General features: G+C 45.0%; 1 protein-coding gene across 5 annotated transcripts in view; it reads right to left on the bottom strand.

Moving 5' to 3' along the window:
- The window catches only part of grip2b (glutamate receptor interacting protein 2b), a 334,440-nt gene that overhangs the window by 178,274 nt on the left and 135,522 nt on the right, over positions 1-20,644 (bottom strand). The window contains exon 1 of one of the 5 annotated variants that reach the window (XM_072582690.1): positions 16,114-16,525. The exons of the other annotated variants lie outside the window; for them this stretch is intronic. Coding sequence (XP_072438791.1) covers positions 16,114-16,201 — 88 coding nt within the window. The 5' untranslated portion in view covers positions 16,202-16,525. Of the gene's footprint in view, positions 1-16,113; positions 16,526-20,644 lie in introns of those variants that run through there. 5 annotated transcript variants of the gene reach the window in all.

Here is a 20,644-nt window from a genome sequence, read left to right as displayed (position 1 = left end):
CCCACAAGTGCATGAGAGTTACAGAACCGAGTGCAGGATGCAATGTCACAGCTGGCCACAGAGAGATCAACATTTGAGAGATCCATTCCAAAGTCTGATAATAGCTGTTCTTGAATCTGTTCATACCTATATACCAACAATGAGCGGCAGAACAGGCTCGAAGGGCCGAATAGCCGCCTCCTTCATTTTTTTTAACTTTTCTAAGTTCCCACAAACAACAGTGTAATCATAACCACAGAATCTGTCTCTGCGATGTTGATTGAGGGCTTAAATACTGACCCAAGGGTAACCATGCTGCTCTGCTTTGAAAGAATACTTTAGGATTTTTTAAATCCCTGTTCCATACAGCAGACTGGGGTTGTCCCATCCAATATCTAGTACCTCTCTAATAGTGTAACACGTGCGGAGCACTACACAACAGTGAGCTCAGCCAAACCCAGTATGTGCTCATGCACTGCAGTTTGTCTTCTCAGATGTCTGTTATTTGAAAAAACACAGGGAAGTTCACCCTCATCTTCTGACCAATATTTATTCATCAAATAATACCATTAAAATACTAATTGGTCATTCATCCATTCCTGTTTTTGAGGATCACACTGTCTCTTCCAGTGGGCCTCCATTTGTAAAGCTGCCTTTTATTTCCTTTCTCCTTCACACTCATGTCTTAGAAAGGAAAGAGTTGCTTGATACCTTATCTACTGGGGTGGCACAGTGGTTAGCACTGCTGCCCCACAGCACTAGGGACCCAGGTTCAATTCCAGCCTTGGTCGACTGCTCGTGTGGAGTTTGCACATTCTCCCCGTGTCTGCGTGGGTATCCTCCCACACTCCAAAGATGTGCAGGTGAGGTGTATTGGCCATGCTAAATTATCTGTAGTGTTCGGTGCATTAGTCAGGGGGAAATGAGTCTGGGGTGGGTTCCTCTTCAGAGGGTCAGTGTTGACCTGTTGGGCTGAAGGGCCTGTTTCCACATTGTAGAGAATCTACTCTAGCTTGGCATTATTCCCCTCTCCCCTCACACCCTGCCAGCACCTCTCATGTATGCTAGAGACAGAGGAAACCCATTCTACCCTCTCTGAGCTCACCTACAGTCAGGTAAATGTAAACTTCATTGTCACCAAGATAAACTCCACCCATTCATTCAGCTGTCTTGCCCCATTGCCTCACAAAACCACACATCCCCAGCAGCTCTGCCCTGTCAATCTTCAGTCTCTTCAAGATTCACTTGCATATCTCTCCATGCCTGCCTCGTCTCCCTTGCAGATGTCTTCTTTATCGACCTGTTCAGAAATGATAGAAGAACCTTTGGAGAAGGTGGGACTTGAACCTGGGTGTCCTGGCACAGAGGTGTGGATGCTATCACTGCATTACGCAAGCCCCTCTAATCTCCTTTGGCACCACTCCTGCTGAAATACAGCGCACCTGACTTCACTTGCTACCTCCTCATGCTGGTTGACATTGCAAATGATTCGTTCCGCTCAGTTACTGGTTGGTCTTATCCATTCACAACTCTAACTTTTCCTTCAAGAAAATCCACCCTGGACAATTCTATCCCTACAAACATGGATGGATGGACGAGTAGGTGGGTAGATGGATGGACCGGTGGATGGGGATGGAGGGATAGATGGATGAACCTTTTGATACCTCACTGAGCACTGTTCAGCCTGCCAGGCCAGATCCCTCAACTGTTCAATCTCACAGCTCAGCTCTCCTCAATAGTGCTACTTTGGTCCAAAATTGGCTAATTGAAGAGCGCAACAAGACTGATGCGCAATAGGCCGAGGTGATTAGTTATTAACAGCTATCAGATATACAGAGTGGAAACCACAACATTTAGGTTGATCAGGCTGGCTGCCTAGCGTGGACTCTTGAATTCTTTCTAGCTGACCGCAGCACATTGAAGTTGAAATCAGCTCCTATTAGCTGCTCCTGTAGGGTGCAGAGATGCACACTTCAGTCCAAAAGGTCGGTTGCTCAAATAAACCCTTTAATTTGCATTGAACTGCTCCATTCATCTCATACATGCAAGGTGACTGACATCCTACTATCCATTCGGCTGACAGCTTCATTTGCAGTGAAGTTGCAATGCAGGAATTTGTAAACTTGTCACATTACTGCTTCTTTGTACTTCTTTTAAATAGTTTATTCACAGGATGCTGGTGTCAATGGCTAGGCCAGTATTTATCGCCCATCAGGCAGTTAAGAGTTGACGAGGGCTCTGGAGTCACAAATAGACCAGACCAGGTGGGGACGGAAATATTTCCATTCCTTGAAGGACATGAGTGAACCAAGTCAGGCGATAATTGAGACTGGTGAAACGGTTTGCCAGTCGGCCAGCTTTTTAACTCCAGAGTTTTACTGAATTGAAAGTCCCCATCTGCAGTGGGGGCTATGAACGCAGGTGCCCAGAACACTGGTCTTGAGCATCATTGCAATGACATTATAACTACATCACCAATACTTTGTTACAATCCCAGCTGCTGATAACATTGGACAAGTCCAATCCCAGAGAGAAAGACCATAAGTTTTGTTTTTGTCCTTTGTTTATCGTGCTGGTCAGTGACTTTCACCGACTCTCTGCCAAGGTACTTTCAACAATGTACTTTAAGAACTAATTAAAATAGTCTTATTAAACTAAAACCACAACTTTAATCTCAACAACAATGTTATAGATACTGAAACCTCAATGAAACCTGAATGACACGCTGTGTCCACTTAAAGTTCCTTGGTGAATTGGCACAGCTGTACTTACTGTTCTGGCAACTCTACGTTCATTTGAGGTCAGGGAGGAGGAAGTGAGGACTGCAGGTGCTGGAGATCAGAGTCAAAAGGTATGGCGCTGGAAAAACACAGCAGGTCAGGCAGCATCCGAGGGGCAGGAGATTCAACGTTTCGAGCATACGCTCTTCATCAGGAATGGAGAAGGGATTATGCCCGAAACGTCGATTCTCCTGCTCCTTGGATGCTGCCTGACCAGCTGCGCTTTTCCAGCAACACACGTTTTGATTCATTTGATATCAGCTTCTTTAGTTAATGTCTCTTCAATGAGAGCCTTAAATATACTGCTAACTCAGAGCAGAATGGTGCTGGAAAAGCACAGCAGGTCAGGCAGCATCCGAGGAGCAGGAAAATCGACGTTTCGGGCAAAAGCCCTCCATCAGGACTTTTTTTTCCTACTCCTCGGAATGCTGCCTGACCTGCTGTGCTTTTCCAGCACCACTTTAATCTTGACTCTAATCTCCAGCATCTGCAGTACCCACCTCTGCCATATTGCTAACCCAGCTCACTTATCTCTTAACGTGGATTCCTTCTGCTTCTGGATGCTCCTAGTGCTGGCATTAAACCACTCGGGATTCCTTTACTCCTGCCCTGATTCCGCTGGAGACTGCTAAACTGTTGTTTCCAAGAATGGCCTGTTTCTTTCTGAAAGAAAACTGTCAACATTCACTGATCTTCTGTATGAGTCTCTCTTTCTAAAGGGAAATGTTTACTATTGCTGATGCCTTCTGTTATATATGACCTTGTTGCTAGGTCGCAACCAGGGCCTTTCCTCTCTTCTCCTTTTGCTTTCTAAAGCCCTTGAACTATTCATCACAAGGCTTGTTTTTTTTCAGAAGTCCCAATTAAATGCAGATGAACACATTACCAAACGATTTGATAATGCCCACAGATTTCAGGATTGAAGGTGGAACTAAACAATCCTGAGATAAGCTCATGGATGATTTTGGGATAGTATAGGGGGACGAGCTGAGAATAGTCCACAGGTCGGCGCAACATCAAGGGCCGAAGGGCCTGTCCTGCGCTGTATTGTTCTATATTCTATATTCTAAAACAATGTTTTTTACCCCCTCATAATGCATAAAATTTATAAATCTAAATCAGACTTGAGATTATACATTGTCCTATTCACCTCAGAACTCCAGTTTCCAAATAATAATTACAATACCTGGTGAACCTTCATCATATTTTGCATTTTAAGCAGAAGGTTATGGGCTGAACAATTTAGATTCCAGCACCAGACTTAAGCTGACGCATTAGTGCACAGTTGAAAGATGTGCCACTTTGCCGCACAAGATTTTAAACTGCCTGCACATTCAGGTTAATATGAAGATCCCATAAGACAATACAAAGGAGTTGTCATAGTGATTTTTCTTCCTTCAACTCACACCTCCAAAATAAAACAGGTCATTTGGTTGTTCGCATAAAGTCCATAAAATCATTGGAGTGTAAAATTGGGCAGTGTGTAAATCAAACCTGTCCACACACCAGGAACAAGAAATCGCATGCAGCATGTTGAACATTTGCCAACATTCTTTTGCATCCTGGTTGATGTGTATAGGAAACCCATTTACCCAACTTTGCTCCATATCGTAATTTGTGAGGTTTAACATTGTTGCAAGAAAGCTACCAGCACTTTAATTGGGTACAGAGTGAACGCTGGAGGGATGCAGGGATCCCTTTGTTTAGGCCTCAATGACCACATGTAATGTAAGGCACAGGAGGTTTAACCACGATGTGAGGAAAAGGTTTCTCACCCAGAGGGTGGGGGAAATCTGGAACTTGCTGCCTGTCATGGTGGTACCGGAAGAAACCCTCATAACGTTTAGGAAATGTTTAGATGTGCACTTGCATTGCCGAGGTATACAGGCTATAGGCCTAGTGCTGCAAAATGGGATTTGAATAGTAAAGTGTTTTTTTTTGTGACGGGCGCAGACACGATGAGTTGACTGTCCTTTTTCCTGTGCTGTCGATGTCCAAGATTCTGACCGCACACATGAGCAAATATGGCATGATCAGAAGGGCAGGAGAAACGTGAGGACTGCAGATGCTGGAGGTCAGAGTCGAAGAGTGTGGTGATGGAAAAACACAGCCAGTCAGGCAGCATCCGAGGAGCAGGAGAGTCGACGTTTCGACTGATGAAGGGATTATGCTCGAAACGTCGATTCTTCTGCTCCTCAGATGCGTTATGATCAGAAGGGCAGCCAATAGTGTCCAGTTGAATTCTTTAGCGCATATTTAATACACGAAACAAAGGACCATTTACGGACGTTACATACATTGACTTCTAGGAGGTATTTGATAGGTCCCACATGGGAGATTACCAGCAAAACACATGGAATTGAAGAAAGCATTTTGAGGTTGAAAATTGGTCAGAAGGTAGTAGACGGAGAATGGGAGTAAAGCGTACACACTCTGTTTAATAGCGAGTTTTGAGAAGATTTGTAGCTCAGGTTGAGGTGATGGATGTAGGTTTGCTCACTGAAATGGGAGGTTCATTTCAATGGACTTCCAGCTCAGCGAGCAAATCTACATCCAGAACTCTGATTAATGTGGTGATATTCACTGGGAATCTGTTCTCGGGTCTCAACCTTTCACCATATTCATGAGTGCTTTTGTAAAGGAAATAGGGAGCCGTGTCTTCAAGTTTCCAGACGGCAATGAGCTAGGAGGGGTAACAACTAACAGTTAATTTTTTAAAAATTGAAATGCTGCATCAGGTTTTAGGGTGTGAATGACCTAATGTTGTATCAGATGTTCTTTTTTACTGATATAAAAAAAATCTGTCAATCTCAGCTTTCAAAAACCCAGTATCCAGAGCTTTTGAGGAGTCACAGATTTTGGAATTCCAGGTAACTTAGCTCTAATTTTAGGATTATGTCCACTACAGGTTAAAATCAGAACTCGGAAGACGTGTTGAAATGCTGAATTTGTCAATAAAGGAGCAGGCATTATTGGTGTTTATTCATTGTTAATTGCAGAATACTTTGTGGGTGTAACAGGATGGCTTTGACACAATGTGCAGCAGGTAGGTGTGTGTGTGCCAAAGTCTTCACTCTCATGCCAATTTCACCAAGAAACCTCCCCCTTCTTTTCTTTAGATGCAGAAGACTTGCTCTCTCTCTGTACAAAGTTAAAAATCACACAACACCAGGTTAAAGTCCAACAGGAAGCACACTAGCTTTCGGAGCGATGCTTACTATCACCTGATGAACCTGTTGGACTATAATCTGGTGTTGTGTGATTTTTAACTTTGTACACCCCAGTCCAACACCGGCATCTCCAAATCATATCTCTCTGTAATCTTGCACTGTGGATGTTTAATCCCTTTCCCATTGGTGTAGTTAACTCTCATTCCCAGCTTGGCCAATATTGTAATTTTTTTTAAAAATCTGGGTGTGCCTTTAGTCCCCCAAGTATGGGAAATATTAGAGTTTCTTTCATTTTGTTGCTTGACAGTTTGCTTCAATAATTTCTGCGTCTTTACGATGAAATAAATTGAGTTGTTCTACCTAATTTGTCAGAATAGGCAATAGTGGATCTTGTCTGATGATCCAGCTCAGAGATGTTATGAGACACCTTTTGATGCAGATGGACACTCCCATGGCACCAGAAGAGCATGAAGGTTAACAATAGACCACAAATTGTTAACTGACATCACCAGACTGTGTTTAAGTACACAAGGCAGTATACCTTAAGTGAAAACCATTTATTGAACATGTTCTTGCCTGTTAATGTGCCTAACACATTGTAAATTGCGCTTTTTAATTAGCAGTAGTGGTAATGCAGATTTGTTAGTGGCATTTTCCTGATTTAATGATTACCTAGGAATTAAGAGCAGGGCAAGACCATTTGGCCCTTTGAGTCCACTCTACCAGTCCATGAGGTTATTACTGATCTGGCTGTGTACTTCAATTTCCTGTCTGCTCTCCATACCCCTTGACTCCCTTGTCTCTCAAAAATCTATCCAACATAACATGGAATAATTGTAATGACCTAGCCTCCACTGTTCTTTGGGAAAGAGAATCTTGCACACTAATAACCCTCAGAGAAAAAAAAACAGATTCTCCTCATCCCCACCATAAACGGAAAATCTCTTATCCTTAAACTGCTGCCATACAACAGAAAACTTGCTGTCAGGTGGTTGTGATGAAGAAGCAGTGCTCCAAAAGCTAGTGCTTCCAAATAAATCTGTCGGATTATAACCTGGCGTTGTGTGATTTTTAACTTTCTTCGTAGGATAAGCCTTTCTTCCCAGGAATGAGTTGTGTGAACGTTCTCTGAACTGCTCACAACACAATTTTATTCCTTTTATTTTCAAATAAGGACCACAGTGTTCCAGCTGTGGTCTTAAAAAGGCCTTGTGCAGTGTTAGTTGGGCTTCCCTACTTTTATATTCGATGTAGCTGGCATTAAATGCTGACAGTCTTAATAACTTGCTATTCACACACATTAATCTTTTGGGGAAGTTGTGGATGCTGGTTCAATTACAACATTTGAAAGACTTTTGGATAGACACATGAAAAGGAAGGGTTTGGAGGGATATAAGCCAGGAGCAGGCAGGTGGGACTAGTCAATTTGGGATTATGTTCAGCATGGACTGGTTGAACCGAAGGGTCTGTTTCTGTGCTGTATGACTCTAAGACTCTATCTTCAGGACACTTAGAGACACTCTGTACCTCCAATTACTACAGTCTATCCCTGTTAGAAGACTATCTTGCTTTCCTGTGGCTCCTTTCAAATTGGACAGGGGCGTTCACCTTTGTGCTCCTTATAGTCTTTGAGGCTATTTTATTGTCCATTCACTTAACCTGTGTCTACCTCCTGACAAAATCTCTGCCTTCTTACATCCTTACCTATCTAGGTGTTGTCAGCAAAGTTAAAGGCCATGCCCACCTCCCAGTCATTAATTTACTTTAACCACATTGCTGTGGGTCCGGAGAAACTTGTCAGCCAGACCAGGTAAGGATTGGCAGAATTCTTTCCTTAAAGGACATTAGTGAACCCGATGGGTTTTCCTGACAATCGACCATGAGGTACGGCTTGCTAACCTGAGAAGAAACCCATTTACCCCTAATCTTTGTTTCCTGATGGCTAATCAATCTTTTATCCTTGCAAACAGAAAGGGTTCAATGAGAGTAACGCTGTAGATGTGATATACATGGATTTCCAGAAGGCATTTCACGCAGTGCCTCAAACAGACTTGTGAGGAAAGTTACAGCTCATGGTTATAACAGTAACTACATGGATTCAAATTAAAACTGGCTGGGTGATAGAAGATAAAGAGGAATGGTCAACGGATATTTTTCGGGCTACATTTGTAGAGTTTTCCAGGGCTTGGTGTTAGGACTTTAATTGTTCCTGATGCATGTTAATGATCTGGATTCCCTTGTGGAGAATGGGTCGGCATCTCATGTTTTGCTTGGGAACCCTGAAGCCTCCAGGACTCTCAGTATTAAGTTCAACAACTTTGGAGCCTGATCACGTCAATGTTTTTTTTTACTAACCCCCTCACACCTTGGTCCTGACATGACATGGGTCACTTTCAGCACAGCATACCCATTCTCTTCTATTAGCATTCTCTCCTAATCCTTCGCATTATCATTTATTCAACTTGTCTTCTGTCTGGGCCTCCTATTCATCATCTGCCTGGCCCTGTCATATCTCCCTCTCTTTCAGCTCCTTCTCCACCTACTTGCTCACCCCTCTCTCCACCCCACAAGGAGGTAATGTTGAAAATTGTCCAAGACACTTGTTAGACCTCAGCAGGAGTATTGTGTACCGTTGTGGGCACTACATTATCGGAAAGATGTTAATGCATTGGAGATAGTGCAAGAAGGAATTTACAAGAATGGTCCAGGAATGAGAAACTTCAGTTCTGATGATAGTTTGACAAATTTGGGACTGATATCCTCGTAGATATCCTCAGAGGAGAATGCTGAGAAGCGATCTAATCAAGGTTTTCAAAATCATGACTGTGTTGGACAGTATTGAAAGGGCGATGCTCCTTCCATTTGTCAAAGAACCAAGACAAGAGGGCATCGATTTGAAATGATGTTCAAATGAAGTAAGGGTGAAAAGGGAAAAAATTCCTTCCACACAGTGAGTTGTTTGGGCATGGAATGCGATGCCTGGATATGTGGAGGAGGCAGTTTCAAATGAGGCATTCCAAGAGGGGAAATGAATGGATTCTTTGAAGTGGTACAGGTGGGCAAGCATATGGGAAAAGGCAGGAGACTGGCAATAGGTAAGGGAGCCAGTGCAGGCAAGTTTGGCTGAATAGCTTCCTTTTGCAGCATAATAATTCTGTGGTATTACCTCCCCCCCCCATACCATAAGCCCTCATTCCTGGATTTAAACACGGGCAGGTTAAGTGACGCAGATTTCCCATTACGACAAACAAGGAACAGGAGTGGGCCATTTGGCCCTTTAAGCCTACTCCCCCATGGTGGGTGGTCAGTTATCAATCTTTGTTTCCTTTCCCTGGAACAGTCAATCAACTGCAAGGTTTGACCACGGATCAGGAGGGGAGGCAGATAAGCTGTGATTTCTAAAGTTTAGTGCCCAATAGCATCAAACATTTTGCTTGGACTTAGGCAGAAGAACTTTTCTGGCCCCCAGGAAGCAGGAATGGAGGGGGGTGGGGGTTGCTGGTGGGCTGTCAAAATAACCAGGAGCTGTGTTTGGATTGGATCATCCAATTGTTTCATGTTTGACTGAGTGAGTCTGGTGATTTGTATACACAGCGCTTGATTGATTAGACCTGTTGTGAGCGCAGAACAAGGTCAACAGACGTCTCAGGAGTTGTGAGCATCAGTGCAGAAATATTGTTAATTTTACAACACTTGGAAGTAACACTTGTAAAACTCTTAGAAGGTGCATTGCTCTGAAATATATATAAAAAAACTATACAACACCACCACTGGAAAGCAACCTGGAATGAGTAGACTCCCTTATGAGGAATGACCAGATAAACCAGGCCTGTATTCTTTGGAGTTTAGAAAATTCAGAAGTGACTTTATACAAGATCCTGAGAGAACTTCACTGGGTGGATTTGGAAAGAATGCTTCCTCTTGGAGAAGAGGAGAACTATGGATCATGGCTTCAAAACAACGGGTCGTTTGAGATGGAGGTAAGGAAACATTTTTTTTCTCTCTCAAGAGGGTTGCAAGTCTTTGGAATTCCCTTCCTGAAAAGGCAGTGGATGCAGAATTGTTAATTATTTTTGAGGTAGAGGTCGAGAGATTCTTGACAACCGACTAGATGAAAGATTATTGGGAAATGCAGGATTGTAGAGTTGAGGTTGAAATCATGATCCTACTGAATGGGGGAGAAGGCTCAAAGGGCCAAATGGCCTACTCCTGTTCCTTGTTTGTCAGCTCATTGCTGGGGAGTTTTCCAGCCACGTGGGGAGATAGGCAGCTTAATGTAGGCAGCACCTATCAGCTTGGAAGATCTTAGACAGTTTTCCAGTCTGCTCTAAGGGCCTCTTTTGGATTAGTGGTGCTGGAAGAGCACAGCAGTTCAGGCAGCATCCAAGGAGCAGCGAAATCGACATTTCGGGCAAAAGCCCTTCATCAGGAATAAAGGCAGTGAGCCTGAAGCGTGGAGAGATAAGCTAGAGGAGGGTGGGGGTGGGGAGAAAGTAGCATAGAGTACAATGGGTGAGTGGAGGAGGGGATGAAGGTGATAGGTCAGGGAGGGGAGGGTGGAGTGGATAGGTGGAAAAGGAGATAGGCAGGTAGGACAAGTTCGGACAAGTCATGGGGACAGTTACTGAGCTGGAAGTTTAGAACTAGGGTGAGGTGGGGGAAGGGGAAATGTGGAAACTGTTGAAGTCCACATTGATGCCCTGGGGTTGAAGTGTTCCGAGGCAGAAGATGAGGCGTTCTTCCTCCAGGCGTCTGGTGGTGAGGGAGCGACAGTGAAGGAGGCCCAGGACCTCCATGTCCTCGGCAGAGTGGGAGGGGGAGTTGAAATGTTGGGCCACAGGGCGGTGTGGTTGATTGGTGCGGGTATCTCGGAGATGTTCCCTAAAGCGCTCTGCTAGGAGGCGTCCAGACTCCCCAATGTAGAGGAGACCGCATCGGGAGCAATGGATACAATAAATGATATTAGTGGATGTGCAAGTAAAACTTTGATGGATGTGGAAGGCTCCTTTAGTGCCTTGGATAGACATGAGGGAGGAGGTGTGGGCGCAGGTTTTACAGTTCCTGCGATGGCAGGGGCAAGTGCCAGGATGGGAGGGTGGGTTGTTTGGGGGCGTGGACCTGACCAGGTAGTCGCGGAGGGAACGGCCTTTGCGGAAGGTGGAAAGGGGTGGGGAGGGAAATATATTCCTGGTGGTGGGGTCTGTTTGGAGGTGGTGGAAATGTCGGCGGATGATTTGGTTTATGCGAAGGTTGGTAGGGTGGAGGGTGAGCACCAGGGGCGTTCTGTCCTTGTTACGGTTGGAGGGGTGGGGTCTGAGGGCGGAGGTGCGGGATGTGGATGAGATGCGTTGGAGGGTATCTTTAACCACGTGGGAAGGGAAATTGCGGTCTCTAAAGAAGGAGGCCATCTGGTGTGTTCTGTGGTGGAACTGGTCCTCCTGGGAGCAGATATGGCAGAGGCGGAGGAATTGGGAATACGGGATGGCATTTTTGCAAGAGGTAGGGTGGGAAGAGGTGTAATCCAGGTAGCTGTGGGGGTCGGTGGGTTTGTAAAAAATGTCAGTGTCAAGTCGGTCGTCATTAATGGAGATGGAGAGGTCCAGGAAGGGGAGGGAGGTGTCAGAGATGGTCCAGGTAAATTTAAGGTCAGGGTGGAATGTGTTGGTGAAGTTGATGAATTGATCAACCTCCTTGCGGGAGCATGAGGTGGTGCCAATGCAGTCATCAATGTAGCGGAGGGAGAGGTGGGGAGTGGTGCTGGTGTAATTACGGAAGATCAACTGCTCTACGTAGCCAACAAAGAGAACTTCCAGCTCAGCACTGTCTCCTTGACTTGTCCAGACTTGTCCTACCTGCCTATTTCCTTTTCCACCTATCCACTCCACCCTCTCCTCCTTGACCTATCACCTTCATCCCCTCCCCCACTCACCCATTGTACTCTATGCTACTCTCTCCCCACCCCCACCGTCCTCTATCTTATCTCTCCATGCTTCAGGCTCACTGCCTTTATTCCTGATGAAGGGCTTTTGCCCGAAACGTCGATTTCGTTGCTCCTTGGATGCTGCCTGAACTGCTGTGCTCTTCCAGCACCACGAATCCAGAATCTGGTTTCCAGTATCTGCAGTCATTGTTTTTACCACTAAGGACCTCGTCCCTCCCCACACAGATCCTTATATCCTCCTTATGCCATAATGAGGGTGGATTCATTTTGAGGTGCCCTTGTGGTCTTACATCTACATAACAGGATTCACCGATCCTGCTGGTGAGGTACTGAGGCTCCGAAACCAACTGAAAGCTCTCGATTGTGATTGTGAGTTCACTATCAAACCTGCCATCTTTAATCTTCAAACCTACCCATAGCTTGCTCTGGGAACTGCTATAGATTGTCTGTTCAGCTATCCAAGAGCCAAAATTTGACACTAAGCCATGTAAAGAGTTAAAAGACCAGTAATCAAAAGCTCCACATGATTGGTTTTGAGGAGCGAAAAGAAGTAGAGTCAGACAGAGAGAGAGGGAAAGAGGTGGACAGAGAGAGCGAGGTCAAAATATTTAGGAAGAGGAGTTTCAGAGCTTAAGGGTGAGAAAGCTAAAGCAACAGTTGTCAGTGGTACTGATAGAAGGGTAGTCTTACAATATTTAAGCATAGGGTAGATGGATAGTTGAAGAAAAATGGGAGGAAGTGATATGGGAAGGAACATGGAATTAGGCAAATTGTTCACATGGAGATAAATATAAATGTGACTGGTTAGACCGTATGGCTTATTGAAGGGTTGCAATTTCTGTGCAATTCTTAATCAATCAGTTCAGGCATAACACATCTCTGGAGCATGTGGGACTTGAACCCAGATCTTCTCGCTCAGAGGGAGGGACACTACACTATTTCACAAGAGCCCTTGCTGTGTAATTCGATGCAGACTCACAGCAGTGCCATAATGGACTAGTTCTAGCTGGAGAAATAGCTGCATGTTAAAGACACGTGGTGTTGTTAATGTGCAAATCAGCCAACAAACTCAGGGGATTACGAGATATGCTATTAACTTACAAACCTCCAGGAGGTTATGGGTGATCTGTGCAGCTCAGCTGTGGTCTTTGCACATATGGCATCTCTCCCACAGCATCCACATTATTGGTCAAACCTTGTTGGATTTTGTACCCTGGTTGAGCGTTAAACCTGGAAAAAGTGAGGACTGCAGATGCTGGAGATCAGAGCTGAAAATGTGTTGCTGGAAAAACACAGCAGGTCAGGCAGCATCCAAGGAGCAGGAGAATCGACATATTGGGCATGAGCCTGAAGAAGGGCTCATGCCCGAAACGCTGATTCTCCTGCTCCTTGGATGCTGCCTGACCTGCTGCGCTTTTCCAGCAACACATTTTCAGCTCTGAGTGTTAAACCTGGTATAGAAAGCTACAGGAGCCTGTTACCAGCATAAGATGCCTCTTAAATGACTAATTGCTAATGACTGTCAGTCAAGACCTCTTGGCCAGAAAATGGCAATTTAAATTGTGGCGATTCGTTCCTTTAGGTAATAGATGATTGTTGAAGCTCTTAGAAATGTTAGATTTTGTCTTACGTTTCTGTTCGGTCTCTCTTTCTTCTTTCAGACCTTAATCCAATCTTCCCCTCTTTATTTCTTTCCCTATACCTGATTGGATTCTAGTTTACCCTCTTCCTCTGACAGTTATTTTGCAATGCTTAAATCTTGCTGTCTCCAAAGATTTATTGCTAGCCCCAGTGTTCACTCAGACACCAGATATTCTGCTTAATTCAGTGCCCTGTTATCAGGTCACATTTGCAACAAGTTAGAGCACTAAAAATATTCAACGTTAAGGATTCAGGAGAATGTCTAACAGGCATCTTATGGTGCAAGATGTCTCACTCTAGGTCAGTATAAATTAATCTAAAATCCCTTATAGACTAATTACTTAAATAGTAAAATGATTCTTTTATACAAATTACCCATTCTCGTATTCTCTCAATCCAGTTACAATTTGGAATCATTCAGAACTGCTGCTGATTTCTCATTTCTGTAGCATTTTTCATGGAAGTGCTCTTAAGGTGCAGTGGTAGTGCCCCTAACACTGGGAGAGGAGGCCTGGGTTCAAGTTGCATCCTGCTCCAGAGCTGTGCAATTACATCTTCAAATGGTTTGGGTAAATAATATCCAGCACTTTTCACAATTACAGCATGCATCAATACACATTTTAGCCAATTACGTACTTCATAGAATCATTGAATCCCGACAGTGTGGAAGCTGGCCATTCAGCCCATCATGTCGACACTGACCCTCCAAAGAGCATCCCACCCAGATCCAACCCCGACCCTATTCCTGTAACCCGGCATTTTCCCATGGCCAGTCCGCCTAACCTGCACATCTTTGGACTGTGGGAGGAAACTGGAGTACCCAGAGGACACTCACATGGACAGGAACAGATGTGCAAACTCAACAAGGACGGTTGGCTGGGGCTGGAATCGAACCTGTGTCCCTGGTGCTGTGTGGCAGCAATACTAACCACAGCGCTAACATGCTGTCCCTACCTTTTAAAGTGTGGCCCGTATTGTAACATGGGAAGAGTGTCAGCCAATCTGCACAAAGCAAGCTTCCACAAACAGTAATATGTAATGGCCAGTTAATCAGTTTTAGTAATGGCTAAGGGAGAACTCCCTTGCTTTCACTTCAATGATACCATGGAATTATTTACACCTACCCAAAAGGGCAGGCCAGAGTCTTGTTTTTTTTAAATTCATCCAGAAGTCAGCATCTCTCACACTGCAGCACTCCCTCTACGATGCACTGGAGTCTCGGTTTGGATTGTGTGCTCAAATGTGCACAACGGAAGTCAGTGCTTCTGACTCAAATTCAATAGATATCTACTGAATCAAACTGAATTTATTTTATTAAATTCCCAGCTTTCCTTGTCACCAAATACCGTGCATATATGAAAGAAAGATAGAGTAAGATACGATGGCAGAGTGGACTCTGATGGGTCAAATGGCCTTACTTCCACTCCTATGTCTTATGGTCTGAAAATATTGGGAGAAAGAAGAGGGAGGGAGAGAAAAGGTTTGAAGAACAAAATAGACTTAAATTACTGTTAACCTGAGGTCAACACTCCACCCCCATGTGGCAATTCAGTCAGAATGAGTTTAAGGTAAAAGATGCCAACAATATTTATCACTGCCTTGGCAGCAACACCGAAGCAGGCAGGTTTGGGACACCAAAGGGATACAGGAGGAGTAGAAACTGTATACTGTATAGACCTCGCACGGCCTGACTCCACCTGTCCTCTGGGTCTGCAGATTGCCACTAGAGTGTTAGATAGGCAGGAGGCTGGAAGAACCCAGCAAGCCAGGCAACATCAGGAGGTGGAGAAGTTAATGTTTCGGGTGTTACCCTTCTCCAGGATTTTCTCCACCTTCCTGATGCTGCCTGGCTTGCTGTGTTCTTCCAGCCTCCTGCCTGTCTAATTTGGATTCTAGCATCTGCAGTTGCTTTTTGCCTCTATTAGAGCGTTAGACAGCAAATGTCAGCAAGTTATTGAATTATTGAGTTGTCAGAGCCTGGGGAGGACAGTGGGGCTAGTCACTGATCGTCAGCAGGAAACCTAGCTGTCCCTCAAACCACCCTGAGCATTTTCATCTCCAGTTCTGAGCCTAGTTTCAATTCGAAACATTCACTCCACCTCCCTCTCCGCAGATGCTGCTGGTGTTTCGCCAGGGCTTTCTGTTCCTCGTTTCAGATTTCCCACATCCGCAGCATCTTGCTTTTTACGTTAGCATCAGCTGAGCCAGGACTGGGAGGCCCAGCGCAGACCTAGGCTCAACCCAGTCTGAACCCCTGAAAGTTTGCTGTCTTGCGTCAAATCTCTTTGCACAGAGATTTGCTAAGATTTCCTGCATCTCCAATATCACCTAAAATGCTTAAAAGAAAATGAAACAAAAAACAAAATACACTTTTTTCCCATCTGGGATATTGACTGTGCATTCCCTGGAGATTCTGGGGGCTTCCTGGAGAGTTAGTGGTCCCACATTGATTCGGGTACGCTTCTGGAATCCTCCTATTAATTTCCAGATCTTCATTCGTACCCATTAATCCCTCAGCAGAGCAACATTATGCATTGATTAAATACAATTTTTACACAGACACACATAGGCGCACAGCAGTGACCTGGAAGCAAGTACTTACCGAAGGTATTCCCACGTCCTTTAATGCAACAGCATTCCTGATCAAAAGGGTCATTCCTCGCTGATGTCCGGCTGATGTGTCTGTCCATTGTTCTGAACGTTCAGGCAGGAATTCTAAGCTCAGCCCATCCCCAGCACTCGCCATCGCACACTGAGTCATCGCTCTGCATCCTATTTGACTATTTCTAAATTCAAGTGTCAAAACGATGTTAAAAAGCTGGAAACCACATTAAAATGCTGCAGTACATTTTTGCGTTTGTTGAAAAGAGCTCTCCACCAGCACTAGAGTTGGTAAATTTGTCCGGGTAAAAAAAAAATAAACTCTTGGTCCTCAACATGATCGCTACCAAATGACATCCATTTTCTCTAATGTGCTGGGGTTACGCTCTGAAAGTTCACCCTCTGAGCTCATTCTGCTGTTCCATAGAGCATCATTGTGATCTCTATTTTAGTTCCATTGATTTGTCTCGGACCTACAATGTTTCACACCCTTACCTAAACAAAACCCTCTCAATCTCCAATTTAAAACCTTTAATTGATTCACTCCCAACTCCTCCCTCCCCCCACGCCCCCACCCACCCACCCACCCAGCAGATTACAGCTGTTACAGTTAGAGAGTTCCACATTTCCACAATTCTTTGTGTAAGAAACTGATTCTGGTGCCAACCTTGATTAGTCTCGTTCTAAATTTAAGGACAAATCCTCTTTTTCCGGCCTCGTCTGCCAGAGGAAATAGTTTCTCTGAATGTACCCTATCAACTTGTTTAATCATCTGCAGCATATCTATGAGATTCCCTTATACTGCAGCTGACCAAGGCACCTCCAACAGCATCTTCCAAACCCATGACCACTTCCATCTACAAGGACAGGGGCAGCAAATACGCAGGAACATCCTGCACATTCCCCTCCACGCCACTCCCCACCCTGACTTGGAAATATATCGCTGTTCCTTCACTGTTGCTGGGTCAAGATGCTGGAAATCCTTTCCTAATAGCACCCACACCAAACAGACTGCAACAGTTTGAAAAGCCAATCACCGCCACATTCTCAAGGGCGATTGGACATGGGTAATAAATGCTGGCCCAGCCAGCGGTGTTCGCATCCCTTGAACAAACATAAACATGAAGCACACAGTTCTGTAGACAAGCCCAGACTATACAATCGGTCATTTATAGCCTGTCTCCCACCTCAAGACCCATGGGTCCTCCAAATAATCACAGTCCTCTCCATGTACTCTAAGCAGGACATTATAAACGAGTAACACAAATTCTAATCCTTTGAATTATAGATTTTTCTAGGTCCTGGTGCTCTATCCTCACTGTGATACCCGCTTCCCCAAGTAGATGAATCTTGAACTAGGTGTAATATAAGGGGTCAACCGCGATGTAATTTGATTTGATTGCATTTGATTTATTAACGTCACATGTACCGAAGTACAATAAAATGTTTTATTTTGCTCGCAGTACATACAGAACATAACACACAAAGATCAGGTGGTGATTGAACAGGTCAAGGAATACAAAGTTATGGCTGCAGTGAAGGTGAACAAACAGCAAGATCAACATTAGATTGAAAGTTTGAGGGGTCCATTCAGAATTTTAATAACAGCGGGGAAGAAGCGGTTCTTGAACCTGTTGGTACTGAGATTTAAGCTTTTGTATCTTCCACCTGACAGAACAAGTTGGAAGAGATCATAACCGGGCTGGGAGCGGACTTTGATGATGTTGTCTGACTTTCTGTGGCAACAAGACATGTAGATGGAGTCCATGCATGGAAGACTCGCTCGGTTGATGGTCAGGGCTGTGTTCACAGCCTTCTTATGGTCCTGGGCAGCGCAGTTGCCGTTCTAAGCTGAGATGATGCATCCAGATAGAATGCTGTCTGTGGTGATTCTGTAAAAGTTATTGAGGGTCCTTATGGACATGGCGAATTTCCTTAGCCTCGTGAGGAAGAAGAGGCATTGTGTGCCTTCGTGATGTGCTGATACAACGCAGTATACAGCATGATGGGAAGGGTTGCAGCATCACATGTTCTTTCTCTCTCCACTCCCTCCACATGCCTCACCTAATCCTCAGCCCAAACCTCTCTGACCTCCCGAGAGGCCCTAGCCCTAACCTCCAGCCATTGGTCCTCCCTCTCCTCCCGACCCCTGTCAACCAGACTGTCCACTTGTCTGGTTACCATGCGGGAAATGACCCAGAGAGTGTACATGAGGCCCTGCTGTTAGGTTTAGTGGCACCTCTTTATCCCTGACCTTGCTAGATACTTCACCACCACCTACCCACACAAACCCCATTCTCCTCTCACCCGTCCCCTCTGTAAATGCCACAGTATCATAACTTGTGTTTAAAAAAAAACTTTCCAGGCAAGACAATACATTGGAATTGGTGGACTGAAAGCATTGCATAAGTTGACTTTTACAGCAACATCCATGCCCTTCAATACCACTCCATTGGTGTTGGCAGCTTGCGTGAAAGAAGAGATATTGCTGAGCAAGACAAAGGCTTCAGCTTTTTGTGTTCTTTCACAAGTGTGCCATTGTTTCTGAGTCTCTCCCTCACCGTTGGTGACTGAATGTGACTCACAATGGCCCACAGTCACTGCACTGTAGAGTTCTGATGCTGAGACAGTGAGGACCACACACATAACGGTCAATACTTCTTTTGTGCTGTCATGAGATAGGCTGATAAGTGGAGGTGACCTTGTCCTGTCACCATATGTGAGACAAAATTGTGCGGAGGGTCCCCTGCCTGCCATTAACCTTCATTAGAGAGGCATTTACATAGCAGATTGCTGCAGGCTCTTTATCAGCTTACTGAGCACTAGCCATTGCATCCATTAGTAATAGGTGAAGCCTGTTATTACAGGAAGGCTAAGGGCGGGGGGGGGGGGGGAGGAATAGCAGTGACAGAGACTTTCTGACACTTCTTGCTAATGGGAAACAGCCATTGGAGTAGTCAGCAAGTGGTCTGCTCTCACACAAAGACTGAGCAACCCACACCATTCCATCATTGTGTATTGCAAGGTAATGAACACTGCATTAAAGGGCTGCATGTCCCAATACATTTTTGCACATTACATCTTCCTGTTGAAACCCTTATTGTCACGACGACAGATCGGAACCCCAAAGTCCCATGGATATTCTTAACTTTTTACTCTATAATTTTTTTACTCTATTTTACAAAGAAGAGGCTGGGATGTGAATTCAGTCACGTGCTGGCAAAACCCTGCGTGCGAACCACGGAATGTCACATATGGTAAAGTTTCAGGAAAACAGCAAACAGGGAGGGAAAAGTGACAGGAGGAAATCAGGTGGGGCTTGAGTATCTCATCCCCTCTCAGCAGAGAGCGAACCGTTGCACAGTCCTGGTTTCTTAGGCTTTGCAGAAACCAGGGAGTCAAAAACTGACAGCTGCACCACTCTGTGTGCCTGATGTGCACATGCAGGTGAACCAGGGACGGGCACAGCTTTGAGAACAGCTAGTGGTTTTCCTTAAACACCCTGCGCTGCAGGTAAAGCAAGGAGAAAGATTCTCTCTCACTCAGCGCAGGCAACCAGCTGAAAGGACTCAGGACTAAAGAGTCTGAATTAACCTCGAAACCCAAGAGTCTTGAAATTAACTGTCCAACTACCAATGTTAGCACTATCGGTAATATTCACTACAACAGCCACAAGGTTTAACTATCCGCACTTCCTAAATAATTCAAAGTCGGACCTGCTTTGGATTTTTCTTTTTTGGACTTGACCCTCTTACTTCTCAGCTGTGTGCCTGGCATTGTGTTCCTATTTCTTCTTGTATTTAGTAAACTCACTCTTTTTGTTCATTCAAAACAGCCTGGTTAAATTGGCTTCTTTTAAAACAATTGCATTTGGATCTGGTAGAAGGGCTACCACAAGCGAAGTGATCCTTTTCAAATCAGCCTAGCTCTGACCAGACAAATGGGTATATGCACTCAAAACAGGAGCCATCTGCAGAAACCTCCACAAAATAATTAGAATCATATAATCCCTACAGTGTCAGGAAGTATGCCATTCAGCTCACACTCACCTTCTGAAGTGGAGCACTCATACCGCCATCCTATCGCTGCTGCATTTTCCATGGCTAATCCACTAACCCACACATCCTTGGATACTATGGGCTGTTTAGCATGGCCCAATCCCCCTGACGTGCACATCTTTGGACTGTGGGAGGGAACCAGAGCACCCGGAGGAAACCCACGCAGACACAGGGAGGATGTGCAAACTCCACACAGACAGCCGCCCGAGGCTGGAACTGAATCCAGGTCCCTGACGCTGTGAGGCAGCAGTGCTAACCACTGAGCCACCGCGTCACCCAATTCTCCTTGGTGAGTTGAAAAACTCCATCCACCTTCCATTAAGAACACATCCTGAGGAACAGAGGGTGACTGAGTCTGGGCAGGACGCCATATGAGCTGATGATTATGAGCGACTGTGTCAGCCTTTATTCTAAAAGAAGCCCTCCCCGAGTCATCTGGAAAGGATAAAGGCGGCGAGAGTGATTGGGGGAAAG

This window comes from Chiloscyllium punctatum, chromosome 12 (genome assembly GCF_047496795.1).
Source record: "Chiloscyllium punctatum isolate Juve2018m chromosome 12, sChiPun1.3, whole genome shotgun sequence".
In the NCBI taxonomy this organism is placed as follows: Eukaryota; Metazoa; Chordata; class Chondrichthyes; order Orectolobiformes; family Hemiscylliidae; genus Chiloscyllium; species Chiloscyllium punctatum.
The sequence above is the reverse complement of the archived record's forward strand: the minus strand, read 5'-3'. Positions and strand labels throughout refer to the sequence as shown.